Here is an 18012-nt window from a genome sequence, read left to right on the forward strand (position 1 = left end):
AGTCACCGACTGCAGCGGCCGCAGAACTGACGTGACAAAAGAACGCACTGATAAAACTATCACGACTTAATTAAAACGGCCCTTGTTAGCGGCGTGTCCGGCTCCGGCCCGACTCCGGCCCGACTCCGACAATGAGGTGCTCGATGTAACTTTATACAGTTAATCAGGTGGAGCGGATTTATTGCTTGCAGGCGAGTTAGCTCGTCCACGCTTTGTACGTTTGTTATTCAGAAAGATGTGATAGAAAATGATGCAAAATTGTTTCCACCACCTTAAGGCAGACCACACGAGTTGCTTTGGTTTTTGAAGTTACGATAGTACGCTTATATTGAACTTTTGTCGGCTTTCATCAGTATGAAAATTTAACTGGTTTGAGATTTCTGTTTGGTAACTCAGATAAAGTTCCATGTATTTGTTTGATAAAGAACTCAGTAAAGTAAATTGTCGATAAAAGTTTGGCATAAGTACGACGGAGTTGGATTCCTTGGAGATCGCGTGATGTTTAAATTAGTTGCGCGCGTGGTCGGCCGCGCCGCACCGCACTGCTTGCGAGTTTCAAGTAAACAAATACCTACACACAGAAATAGTCTAGTTCACCACATTTACCGAAATCGTGGCTTATCTTGCAAATACCACTTAAGAAAACATATTTATATGAGCGCATATTTATATGTTCATACCAGTTGGAATGATAAATGTGACATCACACTTGACTGACAATCTCTGCGAACAGTGTGAGTGATGAGTTGTGTCCAGCGCGATGTTCGGCGACGGACACGCGTGACGGCCGAGTGAGAGCCCCCGGGGGTACGATGTGCCCCCACAGCGTGCAAATGTTCACATCAAATAAACGACAAGTTGAAGCAGATAAACTGGGGCTAAGTCGCGCTTGTCCAGCGCCGACGTGCTAACTTTATACACACGACGACTTTACGAGCTCTTCGCACTCCACTGATTGCGATAAAACGAGGAAAACTTCACGAAAAAATGCTTACTTACGACCATCCTTCTGTACCTTATGTGTGTGGGCGAAATAGCGGCGGCTGTACCTTACCGCTCTCCCTGGCTTACTGCAGGCCGGTTACTAACTTCTTACATAATTGAAACATCATTTGATGTTGAAATATTTCAGGTTGTATTTCAATTCTATTAAATATTACGTGACGTAATTACGAAGGATTGTAACGTAAGCCGTTGCGTAGCAAGGCGCTCGCGTAGCACGGCGCTCGCGTAGCACGACGCTCGCGTAGCACGGCGCTCGCGCAGCAAGCTGCTACGCGGTTCATGCTACGCTTTCTACGATTGCTGTGTACTTATTAGTTGACCGGTCAGAAAATGCGTTCATAAATTACTGAAGAAATAAGTAAAGAGAAGAATCATGTGAAGAGCATAACCATGAAGGTGGTACGTACCGGCGTGGTGAGCGGCGCGGGCGCAGTGCGGCCCGGCGACGACACGGCCAGGCTGGGCGCGCTCGCCGCCTCGCCTGCAATGCAAAACATTTATAACTATCAAATTATAATAGATATAAATCTCGTCGCTACAGCTTACTTAATATATGAACATAGTTTTTTGATCAATTAGAAGATTGTGTGTTGACTAGGTGCATATAATGTGTACTTGTGGTTGTAATGTTATTGGTGTTGCTGAACTGACGCTTGTGTCCAGGCAGCTGCGCGTGCTCGCCGCTACTATAGCTGCTGAACAAGATCGCGCCCTGACTTGCCCTCACTGATGTAATGACGGAGATTGATGGTCCGCGCGATTACGTGTCATTGCTTACCATATCATTACTTAATTAATGTCGTCGCCAACCACTGCTTGTACAACTGTGTCGAATAACTTGCTGTATGCTGCGGCTTCTTCATAAATCATCATTATCATCACATAATAATAGGGGTTAAAGTATGAAATTGCCGATTTGTACTGAAAACCTAAATTGTATTTTTTTTAAATTTTTAACAAACTTATTTAATCAAAATAGTTGCCATTATTATCTATACATTGCGGTCATCTAATAAGAAGGTCATTTATGCCTTTACGATAGAACTCTGAGGATCTAGACTGCACAAACAGTGTGAAAGAATTTTGTTCTGCCTCCTGGGAAGAAACTTCTTGTGACGTAGATAATTGTCCAAATCACAAAAAAAAATGGTCGTCCGTTAGAGCAAGGTCTGGCGAATATGGAGGAAGACGAATAGTTTCCAACTGCAGTTCCTGAAGAGTTAAAACGGTTTATTTTGCTGTATGAGGCCTCGCGTTGTCATGGAGCAATAGCGGTGAAGGTCGATTCATGAGTCGTGGCTGTTTTACTGCTAATTTTTTCAACATTATTCGGTGTTCGGCTGGGTATTTGGGTAGTTTGACTAGGATCGGCGTTCACCGTCTCTCTTAATTTCTCGTTAATCACCTGTCAGGCGGTCTTTCTCATGGCTCGTTCTTCAAGTCGAAGTTTCCACCACGAAAGCGTTTAATCCAAAATCGCACGGCGCGTTCTTTAGCAGACACCTCTTCAAATGCAGCATTGATATTGCGGGCTGTTTCTGCCGTTTACTTCCGCGTCGGAACTCATATTCAAAAATTACTCAAATTTTCGCAGTATCCATCTTTCTTGTTTAAGTTGAATAACAAAAACAATTGAACATCGATAATCAAATGTTTCACATTTTTTAAAAGAAGAACATCACAGAAACCACGTGAAAAAAGTTCCATTCGAAAACCTCAAACCATGAAGACTCTATGGCAATTCAAAAACCTACTAGAATAAAACGGCAATTTCATACTTTAACCCCTAATATGTATATTGTTAGCAACAAACATTGCTACAGTGATACCTACTACCATATCCTTTGAAAGCTAATTATCGGTTTATCGTCCGGATAGTCCAGCTAGTTGCAAGGGCAGGATCATCAGCGAGCCACAGAACTTGCTATATAGGTCTGGTTGTGTGCGAGCGTGTGAGTGTGTGTGTGTGCGCCGACGATGTCGTACATAAATAACGGTCTGGCGCTGCCCGCAGCCGCACTGATCCGCCCGAGATTTATCCGCAGAGGGAAAAAACCTGATTAATCACTACATTCAAAGACGGAGGCGAGCGTAAGTCAGGACACAAGAAATAATTAATTGGTGCGCGCATCGACCCCCGCCGGCCGCACCCCTCACCCCGCACCCCGCGCCCCGCGCCTCTAATGTGAGAGTTTATTGAAATAGGCTTCATTACCAGGTGAGTCAGGCGAGCACGCGGCGGTAACACGCTGTCACTGCATACGGTGCACATTATTCCAAGTGCCATTATATGACTAATTAATTGACTCACACGTAATTCACACACGGTACCGCGCTCCGTCACGGTTGCCAGTAAACCGAATTTCACGCTGTATGAGATGTGCTTCAAGCTAAGCTAATACATAACAGCCGACCGACACGGTGACCACGTGGAGAATTACTACCGACTTCGCTTATATCTGCGTGGTTTTGTCGTTATTTTTGCTATATTATGTCGTGGTTTTGTTTATCTTGTAATTACTGCTCTGTGACAACATATGATTGCTACACGCGTCTACGAGTCAGCGGTGTTGGCGAGGCGTCGGCACTGTATCGGCGCGGTGTCGGCGCGCCGTCAGCACGGTCTCGGCGCGGTGTCGGCGCTCTTTGCGGTATGTTTTCAATTGCGAGTGTCGCCATGCTGAATATTCACGATGCTGCATCAATATTCATGAATATACCTAGCCCGTGCACCACTCCCCGCTCCCCACCTGAGAGGACTCTTGCCGTTGGGCTACGTTTGAGATATTTTCAATATAGTGAAGTCCTAGTGTATGATTCGGTTAATGCATGTATCTATAAACATATATAATACGACTGGAGAAAATATAGCCCTGTTAACCTTACTTACTTACTTATCTTGTAAAAAGGCCCCGTCGAAATGAAATAAAAATAAAACATTTTTTTTCTTGTAATTTTTGTTAGTACGGGCTACGCAGCAGTGATCTATGAGCGGTCTACGCGCTACGAGCCGACATTACTACAGTGTAGTATGTAGTGTGGTGTGTATCGCGTATTGTATATCTAGTGCAGCACTTCTTACTAGGTATCAGTTACTTTTACAAAGTAATCAAAACATTTACTCCTGTGTTCTATTGACACGTGTACCCCTGATTACCACCTGGGGACCCTGCCTGTCGGAAGGTTGGAAAGCCCAACATCACAGTAATCCTAGTGCCGTTTTATATTTTCTTACAGATGTGTGTTATATACGATAGAACACTCGTAGGATAGGCTTCACGTAGGACGTGGTGGTGGTTGCGGCCGATGTCTGTGTCGGCGCCGGCTGATGTAATAACATCGGCCGCGGCTCTTCTTGCCGGAATGTGTATAATAGCGCCGTCGGTAATCGCTTCCGCTCCGCTGATCAACCTCCTCTGCATTTTCAGTGTCCATTCATTGTACTCAGATTTTCTAACTTTTATTTTATATTTGATAAATTAGTGTTTATCTTATAGTTTAAAATGTGTTTTTCAAGTTTCAGAAGCTTTTCATGTAAGGGGAACACACGATGGTTTTGATCACCATCAAACCTGAGCACCTCAGACATGCAATGTGAGTGCAGTAGTTCGCGAGCCTGTAGAGGCTTGCTACTCATAGTGATGTAGTGTTCGGGAGGCGCGCGGCGAGTGCTCGCGGCGCATAAATCCTGTATCATATAATGTGCGAGAGTTTTTATTGAGGCGAGAACGGCATTCATTACGTCACGATTTATGGCGTCTGGCCGCGGGCCACCCCCCTCACCCCCCGCCCCACGGCCGCAATCCGCGCCAAACTCCATGACACGCTCATGAATACCGGATGACTTTATTTATTATCGGCCCCGTCGATCATGTCCGCGACCATTCATAACTCGCATATTGTTTGCGTTAACGTGATACGTAAACGAATGAAAAATAAATAAGTAGATGTGCCTTTGAATTTAGAGTACGCGGTACATAACATTACCTGGCTGTGCTGGCGCTCTTACAGTGGATCACGAGCTCGAAGTAAAGCCTCGGACGTTTTGTTGCGTTTGTGCAACTTATTCCACTCTCCGGTAGAATTCGCATCCACTACGGTATGAAAGAACAGCCCGCCGTTGTAATGGGTTTTTATCGTACAATTCTGGCTATTGTCCGTAGTGGAGGGCGCGGAGTGGGCGTGACGCCGGTCAAGTTATGACACCAATAATTCCCGTATAACGAATTATCATAATAACAGGGCTTTGGTCGCCGCCCGTCATTCCGGTGGTTCACAAGGCTTTTCAATTGCTAACATGTCCACATTAGCGTTGCTGACAGCGCTGCGCTGCCGCACTCGCGTGTGTCGCGGACCCTGCCGCCTTGCTGCCGGTATCACACGACCACGCTAATATATACCGACATAACCCAAAGAGTATTGCTTTTCTAAGAGCTCAATATAAAGTACTACTAAGTTCAAGTCTCTATTAACGTCCTGCCATTACTTACATCAAGTGCGTGTTTAGTGAGTCAGTTGACATCTAAGAGCTGGATTTCGTCGTAGTCTCCTTTGAGCCGGCGCTTGCAACTTAGTGGGAAGTTCAAAGCAAATCAGTTGCAGGTTAGTTGCCATTCATCACGGAACTATGTGCCAACTTTGACAACAACTGGTTCCACGACGTTCTGAAAGTCGTTAATGTGACGTCAGAATGTTTGGCGCGTGCATCAGTTAATTTGCGATCGATAGTTACGGCGGAACTGGCGTGGTTACTTGCTAACTTAGTTGCCAACTCGAATCCACATTAGCTTTTAATTAGGGCCGTCGTTAGCAGGTCGCGTCGTCACCACTCCTACGTCGCCGGCGTGAACTTGGCATCGATTGAATCGCATCCACTTGATTGACAGCATAATTAAGTCCCGTGATGAATATAACAAAATATAGGTGTCTTTTGGCAGATGTCTTGGGCGTTTTAAGATCTGATGGTTAAGATCTGAGGATACCATCTAAGTAATCGTAAAAATAAGACATTACTCAAGTTATGTCAACAAGATTACTGTGTCGATGAGCGAACTGAAGCAATACATACGGGCGCATTAGCAAACGGCCGAGCGCCTTAAGACGCGAGTTTAACACCAAAGGAGCCGTAATCCGACTTACGGCGCTCGGCCGGTATATTAGTTCGTCCCTAATCATGTCACCTTCCTCCGTGAGCCTGCACTCTTCTCCCACTCACTAACGAGTGTCTGAATACGGTAGCCATGCACTGCACACCACGGACGAGGTTAAAACTATGAGAAAATACTAATGTAGCCGTGCTGATGTGACGTGTGACGTCACACTTCTAATCAAAACTAATCTGCCAGCAGTGATGTCACATGAGATGTTTTTTGAATTATATTGTTCACTAGCCATTCCAGCTTCGCCAGGATGCACCTACTCTATAATGTAGTATATTCTATAGCTTAAACCTACCTCTACAATAACTCTGCCTATTGGTGAACTGCATGCAAGTTCGTTGTGGCGACAGATACGTAAAACCCTACGCTGGAAGTTAATTTATTTAACGGGTTACTTTTATGATACAGTTTTTGATGGAGTGGTTATAAATCATTGTCATGGATTGTCAAGTTTAAAATGTTTACAAAGTCGTGACGTGACGAGCGCTCAGCGGAGAAGGATTGTTGTAAGCCGCTCATTGAATTTAAATGTGAGTAAATGTTGTTCGTGTGAATAATTTCACGAGTATGTGCGTTCCACTGGAAATTACATATTTACACGGAGAGCGCGCTGATGAGCTCATATTTTATTTGCTTTTATGTTATTTACTGTCGAAGTTATCAGTTATCACATCTTCATTCGCTCACTAGTAGTGGCAATGCTTACCTTTTGACCAAAATAAAATCAGCCCTTGGTTACTTTGCTACCTTAATTGGAATCACAATATTTGGAAAACACTTGAAATTTTTAAAAACCTTTAAAAAAGAACGATATACCACTGATAGTGATTTTGGCAAACAATGTGGAGTGTCGTGTGAGTGTGAAGTATGCTGCTAATGGAGGCTTCTGTCCACTAATGACGTTACGGGAACAAAGCCGTGCGGTGACGTCACGCGGCTGCTGCGACGTGTTTGTGTCCGGCTCGTCCCCGCGGACACTTCTAGCCGTATATTAAGCTTTTATGAGGATTGCCTTTTAAACCGCGCCGAGTGCCCCCTCCCCCAACCTAACCCGGTTACCTGGAGCCTCCTGCCGCCCTACGCTTTTTCCCTTGTTATGCGCTTAATATGAATATTTTAATGGTCTCCGCATAATCTGCGCGCTTGTGAAGCGAACGTTGATCGTGATCCCGAGCTGAAACAATTGAATCGAAATGTTTTGTCGTTGTGGAGCCGTGGCGCCCAACGTGGGACAGAATCATCCGGCGTGCGTAGCTCTCGACAACTCTCATACTACTGTGAAAGTTTTGTATTACTGCGAATGTGCCACACTGTTGTTGAATATGTAGAAACCTAACAGCAACATATCGTGTACGTAATTTTTCACAAAACAATTCATTATCATGAACTTGATTTCGTTATTCTATTTATTCCGTCCTTGGATACGGCAGCTATGGTTATATGTATACTCCAATAACGTTCAGCTTTTAAAGTTTAAATGTCACTATAGTGGAATGTCACAAGCATGCCGCGAGCCCCGTGCCGCCCCTGTGCGTCTCCCGTGAGCCGCGGCGCGAGTCGCGGAAGGCGCGTCATCTCGCGTGCGAGGGGTCTGCGCACTGCGTCCTCCGTAAATGATTACAACTCCATTGGTAACTAGGAAGTTAAAATTATTCAATTCAGTTGAACTCGATCTATTTATGATTTGATTTGGGTCTTCTAAACAAAAATTCCGTTGCGCCAGTATGGTAATTTCAAATTTTCTTATGTACAATTTAAAGGTAAACCTTAGAACGATATCGTGCGTATCGAAGCTGTCAGTGCGTGCTCATGAAGCGTCAGTGGTTAGCATCTGTAAGTGTGTGTGTGTGTGTGTTGGGGCATGTAGCGGGTACTCACAGTAGTTGTTGGGTATGAGGTCGGGCTCGGCGTCGTCGTGGTCGAGCTTGGCGGGCGCGGGCGCGGGCGGCGGCTTGGCGAGGCGCGGGCGGCGGCGCCGGCGCAGCGCCAGCGCGCACGCGCCCGCCACCAGCGCGCACACCGCGCCCGCGCCCGCGCCCATCGCGCCCACCACGCCGCTCACGCCCAGCTGCGCCTCCGTCGCTGCGCAACACGACATCAACTCATCATGAGATGTCTTAACTAATTCAAACTATTCCAAAACACATAGGTACCGGATGGAGACGCAAAAAAAACATGCTTAGTTTGCACATCATGACAACACATGGATAATAAATAACTCTCGGAACATTCGGATAATAATCTGACTGACTTCTTTTGTCCTTCTATTCCCTATCTTAAATTTTTTAAAATTATTTATGACAAGAACGTTTCGTTATACGACCTCAAAATTATATGACGTGCATCGTTGGCCTCCACTCTCCGGATGCGGAGGCCAGGGAAGCAGAGCTGTACGAGGGATGCAGAGCTGCGAACACCGCCCTCCAATAGGCCATCATCCAGGCCAAGGAGGTGGCCAATGCGGAGTTGCTGGGCATTCTGGACAGAGATCTGTGGGGGCGCCCATACAAAATGGTGAGAGGCAAGCTCCGCCCATGGGCGAGACTCAGAGTCTTCGGCCTTAGCTGGTGGAGGAGTAGGTGAGCGCTCTGTTCCCATCGTGCGGGGAACACTCACCCCCGTCCATGGCTCTTCAACCCGCGGTGTCGACCGTGGACCACACACCTGAAGACGACGATAACCCCGAGGTGACTGCGAAATGAGAGTGGCGGTAGCCAGGCTGAAAACCAAAAATATCGCCCCAGGGCCTGATGGCTTGCCTGGTCAGCGCATGTTTGGAGAGGGGCTAGTTCCCACTTAGAAGACAGGGAAATTGGTCTTCATTCGGAAGCCGGGGTGCCCTGCGGACTCTCCGTCCGCATACCGGTCCAATGTGCTGCTCGACGAGATGGGCAAGCTCTTTGACAGAGTCGTCAATCCGCCTCGAAAAGCTTCAGGGCCGAACCTTGCGGACCACCAACATGGTTTCCGCAGGGGGCGCTCAACGATGGACGCCATCATGCGCGTGAGCGTTCTTACGACGAGGGACGTTGTTTCCCGGAAGGCGAGAGGACGTCTTGGCAGGAACCAGGGATCGGTTCTGGGGCCGCTCTTGTGGAACATCGGCAACGACTGGGTGCTGCGTCCTGATCTGCCAAGCGGCGTCAGTGTAGTATGCTGACGTCACGCTGGTACTTGCACAAAAGAGGTCGCACTAGGAGGCGGTCGACAAAACAACGGTTAAATAACGGTTTGCGACAGTCATCGAGAGGATCCAGCTGCTGGGGCTGGAGGTGGCCTTGCACAAGTCCGAGGCCATATGCTTTCATGGGTCTCGGAATGGGCCACCTACACCTTCACTTTCGTCACGGTGGAAGAGGTTCCCATCGGCGTTCAGCGAGCGATGAAGTACCTGACGTCAGCAAACTCCAGCGGGGCCCAGCAGGGCCAAAGCCTGCCGGGGCTGCAGGATTGTTCGAAAGAGTTACCGCGGCCCTGGTACATAAAAGGCCTGCGAAGGAACATGACGGTATTTTTGTCAGTAAAAGTCTGACACTCCCTCGCCGCTGCTAATCCACAGTTGGAGTTCCTATTGAAATGAATTTAGAAGTTTCTTTTTTCAGACAGCCATGACTGATAGGCAGAAGACCATATCTCCGTGGCCATGGAGGCAGCGCTTCCATTTCTGCGGCAACCAGGCAGTACGGTATGCCACGGTCGACGTTAGATGATACATTACGCGGCTGCTATTCTATAGACTGCTCCATTGTAACGGTTACATCTAAAGTTGAAACCAAAATTATTGTTTTCTTCAAATAGAAACAAATTCGTGATATCAACTATTACTTATAATTTTTTATTAATAAATAAAAAAAAAGAAAACAAATATTTTTCATTGCCCTTCTTTATTTATTTTACACAGAAACGCAAAACGTCCCTTAGCTTACAACACCGCTCAAGTCGAAAATTGGCGGTTTTCACATTTAACAGCCTTACTTATAAAAATCAACAAATCATCTTCTAAGTATTGTTTTAACTAATTACTACTTAAAGCCTTAAGTAGTGATTGAATTATTTTGACCTATAAACGTTGCTTAAGCATGTCTTAAGTAATGAACAGATAATGACATAAAAACATACTAATTTCTCAACACTACCGGAATGTTGGTAGCTTAAAAAAATATTTGTCATCAAAACGTTGTGTAATGGCAACAATGGCATCCGTAAAATATAAAATTAAAAAGTTGAGCTGTCAATAAACCGGAAATGAAAAATCAGCTGGTAAGAATCCAGCCATTTTGCTAATTAGCGGGTTAAACAAGGGTGTGATGCTACTTAAATTGACAGCTCATTTAAGACATTGCTAAGAAAATGATTTAGTTGAGCCACGTTTATAAGTAAGATTTTTTCTTAAACACCCCTTAAGTATAACTTATTATTTAATTCACGTTTATGAGTAAGACTGTAAATGCCTTTGGATTTGGATATATTCGCTCACTGCGCGTCTAACCATTGGTCACATGATATAGATTTCGACCAATCAGATGCCGTAATTCGAAAAGTAGTGACAGCGTGCAAGTCGGTTGGCCTTTTAAAAAAGGGTGCTAACTAAACAGGCTTCTTTTTAATATCATTATTCGCCCCCAAAAATGTATGTTGCCTTCTAAATTACTAAGTCAGCCACAATTAATAAAGCGTCGAGCATCTAAATAAGACTATCTTAGCCACGAGTTATCTTCCACTCTAAAGCCACGTATTCACTGGGAAACAATGTTTCAGATACACAGTTTCTGAAACATCACGTAGATGTTTACAGCAACAATGTTTCAGAACTGCCGTCCACACCGTCAGATGTTTACAATATGTTTATTTGGCGTTTATAAACAAATGAAACACGCGTCCACACTTGTATGCACATGTTGCGCAACTGATTTGTTTCTGTGCTCCCCGCCACGGGTGGGGAGCACAGAAACATTCGATAAACACGTAGTGTTTACAGAAACAAAATTATATGTTTCTGAAACAAAATTATATGTTTCTGAAACAAAATTATTTGTTTCAGAAACACGTAGATTTTGTTTCTGAAACAGTGTTTATAAACAATTGTTTCTCAGTGAATACGTGGCTTCAATACAACTCAACATGATGGTTATTTTTTTGCATCTAAATTTGTAGCATGCATTCTAACAGTAAACTTCTTAAATACTATTAAGTGACATCATAAAAATATTTATTTAGCTTCTAATTTTTTAACTCGTACTTAGTTTTTTGTTAAAATATAACACATCCCATATTAATTGACCCAGCATAGAAGTAAGCATGCAACATGCAGCAAGCATGGCTTCTGTCACGGCTCCGGCGCTGCGGGGCTCCGGCGGTCCCATGCGAGCTTATCGTCGCAGATGGTTTTCACGCTCACCACCGCAGCTTCGGCTTTCTGGCCGGCCACCGCGTAGGCGCGGCCAGCCTCAGCCGCGTCGGCGAGCGTTAAAACTACCTGCGCCTCAGCTCGCAGGCCGCCTCGCCCCTCCGCGCCTACGCGGTTTTGAATTGCACTCTAGGGGTAGGGCAGACAAGACTAGCAGCGATTCGTTTTCGTCACTAACTTCAATTTTTAATACAATGTTTTTTAACTGAAGGTTATAAATGGCAATATGCTAAATAAAATGAATCCAAATTAAATTCTACCATCAAAAAAAAACGAAACTCGTTTTTGGAAAAATGAGGCCGAGTTAGTAAATTAGATGACAATGTATAAATAAGAAGGACAAGTTACAATAATTGATGATCTTTTATTGAAGCTTTCTAGTAGATGGCGTTGTAAAAAAGACGAATTAGTTTATTAGAGGCTATGTCATTTCCTCGTTGCTTAGTTAAAAAATTAGCCGTCTTACCACAAAAACTTATAAACGTCAGTTTATGCCTTGTCTAAAAAAATGACAAATTATGACGTTGACATATGGTTCATTTTGCAGCGAAAATTTTATTAGACAAGTGTAAAACAGGGTTTAAAGTTTTTGTAGTAAGGCCCTAGAAGTTTAATCATGCGTCCAATAAATAATTTTGTGGCTACACTTATTATTTCCCTTTAAAAAATACACAGTTTTTTTCGTCTCCCGTAAAGTTGTTAAAAATGACTTATGCGGTGTTGTTAGCTAAGGCACGAAAAGCAGTATTTCTGTGAACCTTGACGTAAGCCAGTAGAGTTCAAATTTGCGTTGAAAATTACCGGATATAGGGACGATTTCCCGTTTACTAATACAAATCTACCGGGTACTGGTACAACTAGCCCTTTTTTATTATTTTTCTATCTTTGCTAAAGAAAATTAAAAATAAAATAAGCATATTACAATAAAACTAGCTTAGATTGTCTCTCTAGTCAAGTATTTTTTTTTTGTAAGACATCTAGTGTTAGCATAGCACACCCACAAAGTTGGTGAAGTTCAAAACTTAACGGTTACTGGGCCGTTTCCCTTATTGCATCTATATCTAAGCATAACCACATTACTTTTGTATCGATTCCATAACTAAACTTATCATATTGGCACGTTTAAGTGAAATCAATATCTTATACCTATATAAAAAAAAAATCGTGCTAGTTACACCACTTATAACTCAAGAATAGCTGAACCGTTTAAGCTGAAAATTAGAGTGGAGGTACCTTAGACCCGGCAGTTATCACTTACTGGGTGACTGTGACTCAGACTTAGATACATAGTGATACTTAGGTAGGTATTCTATACAGGAATTTGTGAATAATTTATTATCTGGAGTTGACCATGATTGTTGTTCTATAATTAGTAATTTTATGAGGTAAACAATTGTGGTAATAGGTAGATGTTGACCGCGCACAACGTTATCAGTTATTTTTGTGCTATTGTCCTCATTTAAAGTACGTTAATTATGGTGCAGTTGGTACTTCATGTTGTTAGTTATAATTGTTCCATTTAGGTATAATATTATCAAACCCGCGATATTGAGTTCGGTTTATTGCGTAACATATACGAAATTACTGCGTGTAGGCAAAATGTATGGTGAACGAGCTTCTGATGTTTACTTATAAGTTCCTGATATTAAGATTATTAGTAGAAAGATAAGTATGAATTAGCGTAAGTAATGTAAAGTATATAGTAAAAGTAGTTTTTTCTTTTGTACAATTACTCCAATGACAGGTTAGTTACATAGCACTAATTTAGGCACCACAGCAAACGCACTTCTCGTATTAACATATTAACAGTAACATCTCTCTTAGTACTGTGAGACAGAACCAAAATAGGTGGCGGCAAGCAATATAGCTTATTGTGTAACTCCGCGGTGTTCGTCCATCAGTGTCTGCGGGGCGAGGGGCGAGGGGTGCGGGGCGCGGGGGCTGATGCGGGCCTATTTGTAACTTCAATAATTAATTAGGGGCAGGTGCGTCTGGTCCCGTATCCGCGGGATTTGCTCTTATTCGGCTTTTTTACATTTTTCAAGAAACATGCCATCTTTGAAATCCTTCTTAAATTAGTATTTAACATTAATTTCGAAAGCTCTAAATAAGAAGAGTTTAATATATATTTTTTTATGTTTGCCTAAAACTAAATATTCGGAAGTGGTAACGGATAATAATTCACTTTTTCATAGCACACGTGCAGGAGCTACTCCTCTCCGTCGCCTGCGATCAACAATATTTTGATCGAAAACCATCGCACACAACTACTGCTTTATAGGATTTCATTAGGATTAGGATTGTATTGAATGTTTCGTTGCTCGTGGCTAAGTAACAGCCACACGAGTCCATCAATCACAAGGTTAAGCAATATGACGAGCTTCTCCATTTTTTAGAAGGCACGTTAAATTGATGGGTTCAGGCTACGGCATACGTGTGTCATACCGGTGTCATACTGGTAGTTAGAAGTCAGATAGTCTGACAAGTAGTCTTACCAAGGGGTATCGAGTTAAGGATTGCAGATAGGCAATCCCTCCTCGTGCTGCTTCGGGTAAGTAAGACAAGAAGTTCAACATTGTTGTTGAAGGGCTATGCAGATGCGTGTGTTTACTTATTTTAGTAAAAATCGAGCACGCCGATACAATTGTGAACTTTTTTATCAGTTAGCTCTATCTACATTATTTGAGCATTATGACGTAGCTGGAGATCTGATGCAGCAGTGCAGCTAATAACGTAAGTAAATATATTTATTAGGTGTTAATAAAGCGCGCGGCGGCTGCGCCTACACAAACACGCCGCCGCTGAAATAACTAAGCCATTGTGCGGCGAGCGCCATTTTTTATACCTCGCTATAAAAACTGAAAAGGTATTCCATTATTCAGGCGTTCTCGTTTTAGTTTAGTTTTCATTTACGTTAGTGTTGACTATTGACTTTGTCTTGATAAATGTTGCAACCAGCGCTGAGCAACAATGACGTTGTTCACGTGATCAATAGCAGTTTATACGACGATATGTTAATAGTTGCTCGTCATGTAGCTACAGGCGTCGACGGACTGTAGTGAGTACTGCTGGGCCAACTCTGTTATTTCTCTCTTAGAATGTCCACTTGAAACATAGCAACATTACCTGTGAGTATAATAAAGCCTAATAGGAAGGTATCTATATGGTTGAATTTACGAGGCCATAGCTCATACATTCTATCTGGCTAAACGCATCGCTGGCGGTGCGATGTGTGAAATCCTCCGTTTGATTTGGGATAATGAATCGACGGACACACGAGTGTTCAGCGGACGATAGCGGCGGCCGGACCGGAGGCGGCGGCCCGAGTCACTCCTCCTCAGCATATAATGTGGGCATATACTTTATGTGGGAAACAATCGTAATACCGTGGAAGGAAGTCTTATGATCTTTGAAGTTGTCGCAGTGACACTTAGTAAAATCATATGAAACAGGATTGTAACATACGTTCAAACTTTTTGAATTAATTGAATTTGAATATACCTTATCATACATGACCGTTTGGATTAGTTCAGTGAGCTATTTAGCACGCCGTGGATTTCTGGTGTAGCAACGCGAAACTGAGCTGCGTGCCTACTTCAAGCTATTCTACAATATACAACTCGCAGCAGTTGATTAAGTGGAGAGCAATAACAATACTCAGTGTTTACAACGTTATCCAATATAAATTCATGGAGCGGTTGACAAGGAGTGCGATATGAAACGAGTGGAATATGTTACGTTATTGGTTTGTTAGTTTTATTGGAGTCTCGAGAGGCCGGCACACCTGATATACTTACAGTCACAATGTATGCGACCCACTGTGCTCGCAACTTGCCGACTTATATTATTCTATACAATAGACAGTAGGGTTTTTCATTTCAGTAAGAGTTGACTACATTTACCTATATATATTGACGATAATGTCAGAATGTTGGTACACGTTGTTGCCGCAAAACAAACCCTTTCGGATCAAAGGACCAATTCATAAAAACATCTGTTCTGCGCTGTACTGCTAAACATTCTAAGTTGTCATTATACTGGCAATTTGCATAGAATTAACGTAAATATGAATCACTTGGGCCGGTATTAATGATGAAAGTTCGGTCGCGCGGGCGACGCGACAGACGCGGGCGACGCGGGCGGCACCACGTGACGACAACTCTACAAATTACTTGCGTTACGTTCTATTGCTGTTGTTAGTAGTTCCGCGAAGATTATAACTTGCAAACTATTCGCGACATGTGACGCAATTGAAACTACGTGTAATTTGATGTTCCTTACACCGTGGATGTGTTATACATGTCATTTAATTTACCGTCGCGTCGCTCAGATTCCATTGTACTTGTATCCATGTCTTATAAGATACGAGCTAATCTTTAAACTACTCTCTACTATCTTGGTGCTACTAAGTAAATAACTAATGTTTAATTTTTATCTATGCTGCGGTTTTTTCTACCGAGGAGAATTCAGCTATGCGGCGTATTCAATGCGGTAATAATTTGGTTTTTTATTACTATGTACGTATTGGACTATGGTTCCTAATGGAGACGACATTGTGATGTAATGTTATTTGTTTAATTTAATATGAGTCTATGTATGCAGCATGCAAGTGAGCCGCCACGCCGCGGCGCTGCACTCGCCGATAAATCATCGGTCGCCGGCCGATTCGTAAAAACGACGACGAATGAATAATCATTATTCATTGCACTTTATCAGTGATTTATTGCACCGTTATTGTATTTTTCCGCGCCTCGTAATTAATACGACAAATCTGATCCAAAATATTGCGCATTGAGCGTGACACGTGCTGATGTTAGCCTTCATAATGTATTTGTAACCGTTTCGATTGGTCAACATTTCGATGATAAGCTCTACATAGTATGTATGCAAAGAATTCATCGTTCCTCAACCACTTGAAGACTGAAATTGACTTGAACAATCGCTACCGGAACATCGAGTACGATATAGTGTCCCTAAGTGATCAGTGGTCGTTATTGCACGATGAGTTCAGTACAGCGCGAGTCTCCTCAGTGGGACTGCATTTTTTCTAATTTGTTCATATTGCAGTTCACATCTGCGCATATAATGCTCTCTTGCGTTAATCGTGCAGCATGAATAAAATGTGAGCGTCCACACTCGCACAATGAACGAGCAGAACTTGCTAAAGTGACTGCTAATGTGCTCGTAAATCCGGAGCGAGGCTTTACGAACCGGAGTCGATGTTACTGCCTCTGCAGCTGTGCAGGGGAACTTACTGTCAGCCAGGGATTGTGGTGAGCATTCAACAGCTCTGAGGAAGGGCTGGTTCATTACATTCTAATGGTTACAATTAAAAACAAGTGAACCTGCTTCTCGAATTTTATGGACAGCTTACACATTGTAAAGTAAAACTAGGTAGAAAAGGGATTTTATTATAATAGTGGTAATAGGGAGCAGTGACGTCACAAGGATATGTTAAGAGGTGGGTGTGCGCGAGCGGGTGTAATGGCTCTAAAACAAAAGGCGGATTAGAGTGGTGCGCGATCATATTTCAGTGCGGGCAGGACGGCTCGAAGCGGTTGATTTATTCGCGCTAGCGGCTCGACTCCACTGAATACGGCTCAAATAGCCGGCTAACAAATGGCCGCCCCGGCCGAACGCCAACCAAATAAAAATGATATGTTTGCCGGCATAATTTTTGTCTAAATCCGTCGTAGATCCAAACGCGCTATTTACTACTTTGATTGAGCTGGTGTAACTCCAATTTATGCGACAAATGCCCAGATTTATGGAGGTCTGGCGCAGCGTGACGTCACGGTCGGCCACCGGTCCTCACGTATGCAGCAGGCGCGGCGGCTTCAAAGGCACCATTATCATAACGAGTACAGTTTGTGAGTCGGTGCAGCGGTGGCTCGTCGCGGAATATGTATTTGTGTCCGTGTTTACACGAGATTAGGTGTGTTGCCGGCAGGTTGACGAGCAACATTACCTTGTCGTGTATTTATGAAGACAGGCGACGTGTGCGCGCCTCTAAATCATTCATGAAGTGTAGGGAAGGTGACGCGGGCGGCGCGGACTGTGTGGCCCGACTGGCATTTGTTGCTTATGCATGCGACCGACGCGCGGCACACTTGTGTCCCGTGTTTATGGATATGAGACACGGCGGCCGCTGCACGCGTTAACTTAAACAAATCATCTTGTCGATTTGACATGCTAGTAGCATAGAGGCACAGTAGTGCATAATATACGAACCTATACTCGAAATGGTTCATGCTATGCCGTTGTCACAAACTTCTACTGCTGATGTGAAGCACTGGTAACGTAACCGCCGGCACTTGAATTAATTCGAGTGCGCGTACAAGAGGTGCTCGCGACAGTATTACGCCGGACGTCCGCGCTCGTCCGGCGATGCTCCGCCAATAGGAAGCCACAGAGAGCATCGGATTAATCCCTATTCCGGTC

At 43.8% G+C, this 18012-nt stretch overlaps 1 protein-coding gene across 4 annotated transcripts in view; it reads right to left on the reverse strand.

Annotated features, from left to right (window-relative positions):
* LOC110382228 (nephrin) overlaps positions 1-18012 on the reverse strand; it is a 273247-nt gene that overhangs the window by 1086 nt on the left and 254149 nt on the right. For 2 of the 4 annotated variants that reach the window (XM_049852109.2, XM_049852108.2), the window contains exons 15-16: positions 8043-8246; positions 1413-1486 (exon numbers count right to left, since the gene is read on the reverse strand). In XM_049852109.2, the coding sequence (XP_049708066.2) occupies positions 1413-1486; positions 8043-8246 (278 nt within the window). Of the gene's footprint in view, positions 1-1314; positions 1487-8042; positions 8247-18012 lie in introns of those variants that run through there. The other 2 variants (XM_049852110.2, XM_064035121.1) reach the window with 2 other exon arrangements.

This window comes from Helicoverpa armigera, chromosome 6 (assembly GCF_030705265.1).
Source record: "Helicoverpa armigera isolate CAAS_96S chromosome 6, ASM3070526v1, whole genome shotgun sequence".
Taxonomy (NCBI): Eukaryota; Metazoa; Arthropoda; class Insecta; order Lepidoptera; family Noctuidae; genus Helicoverpa; species Helicoverpa armigera.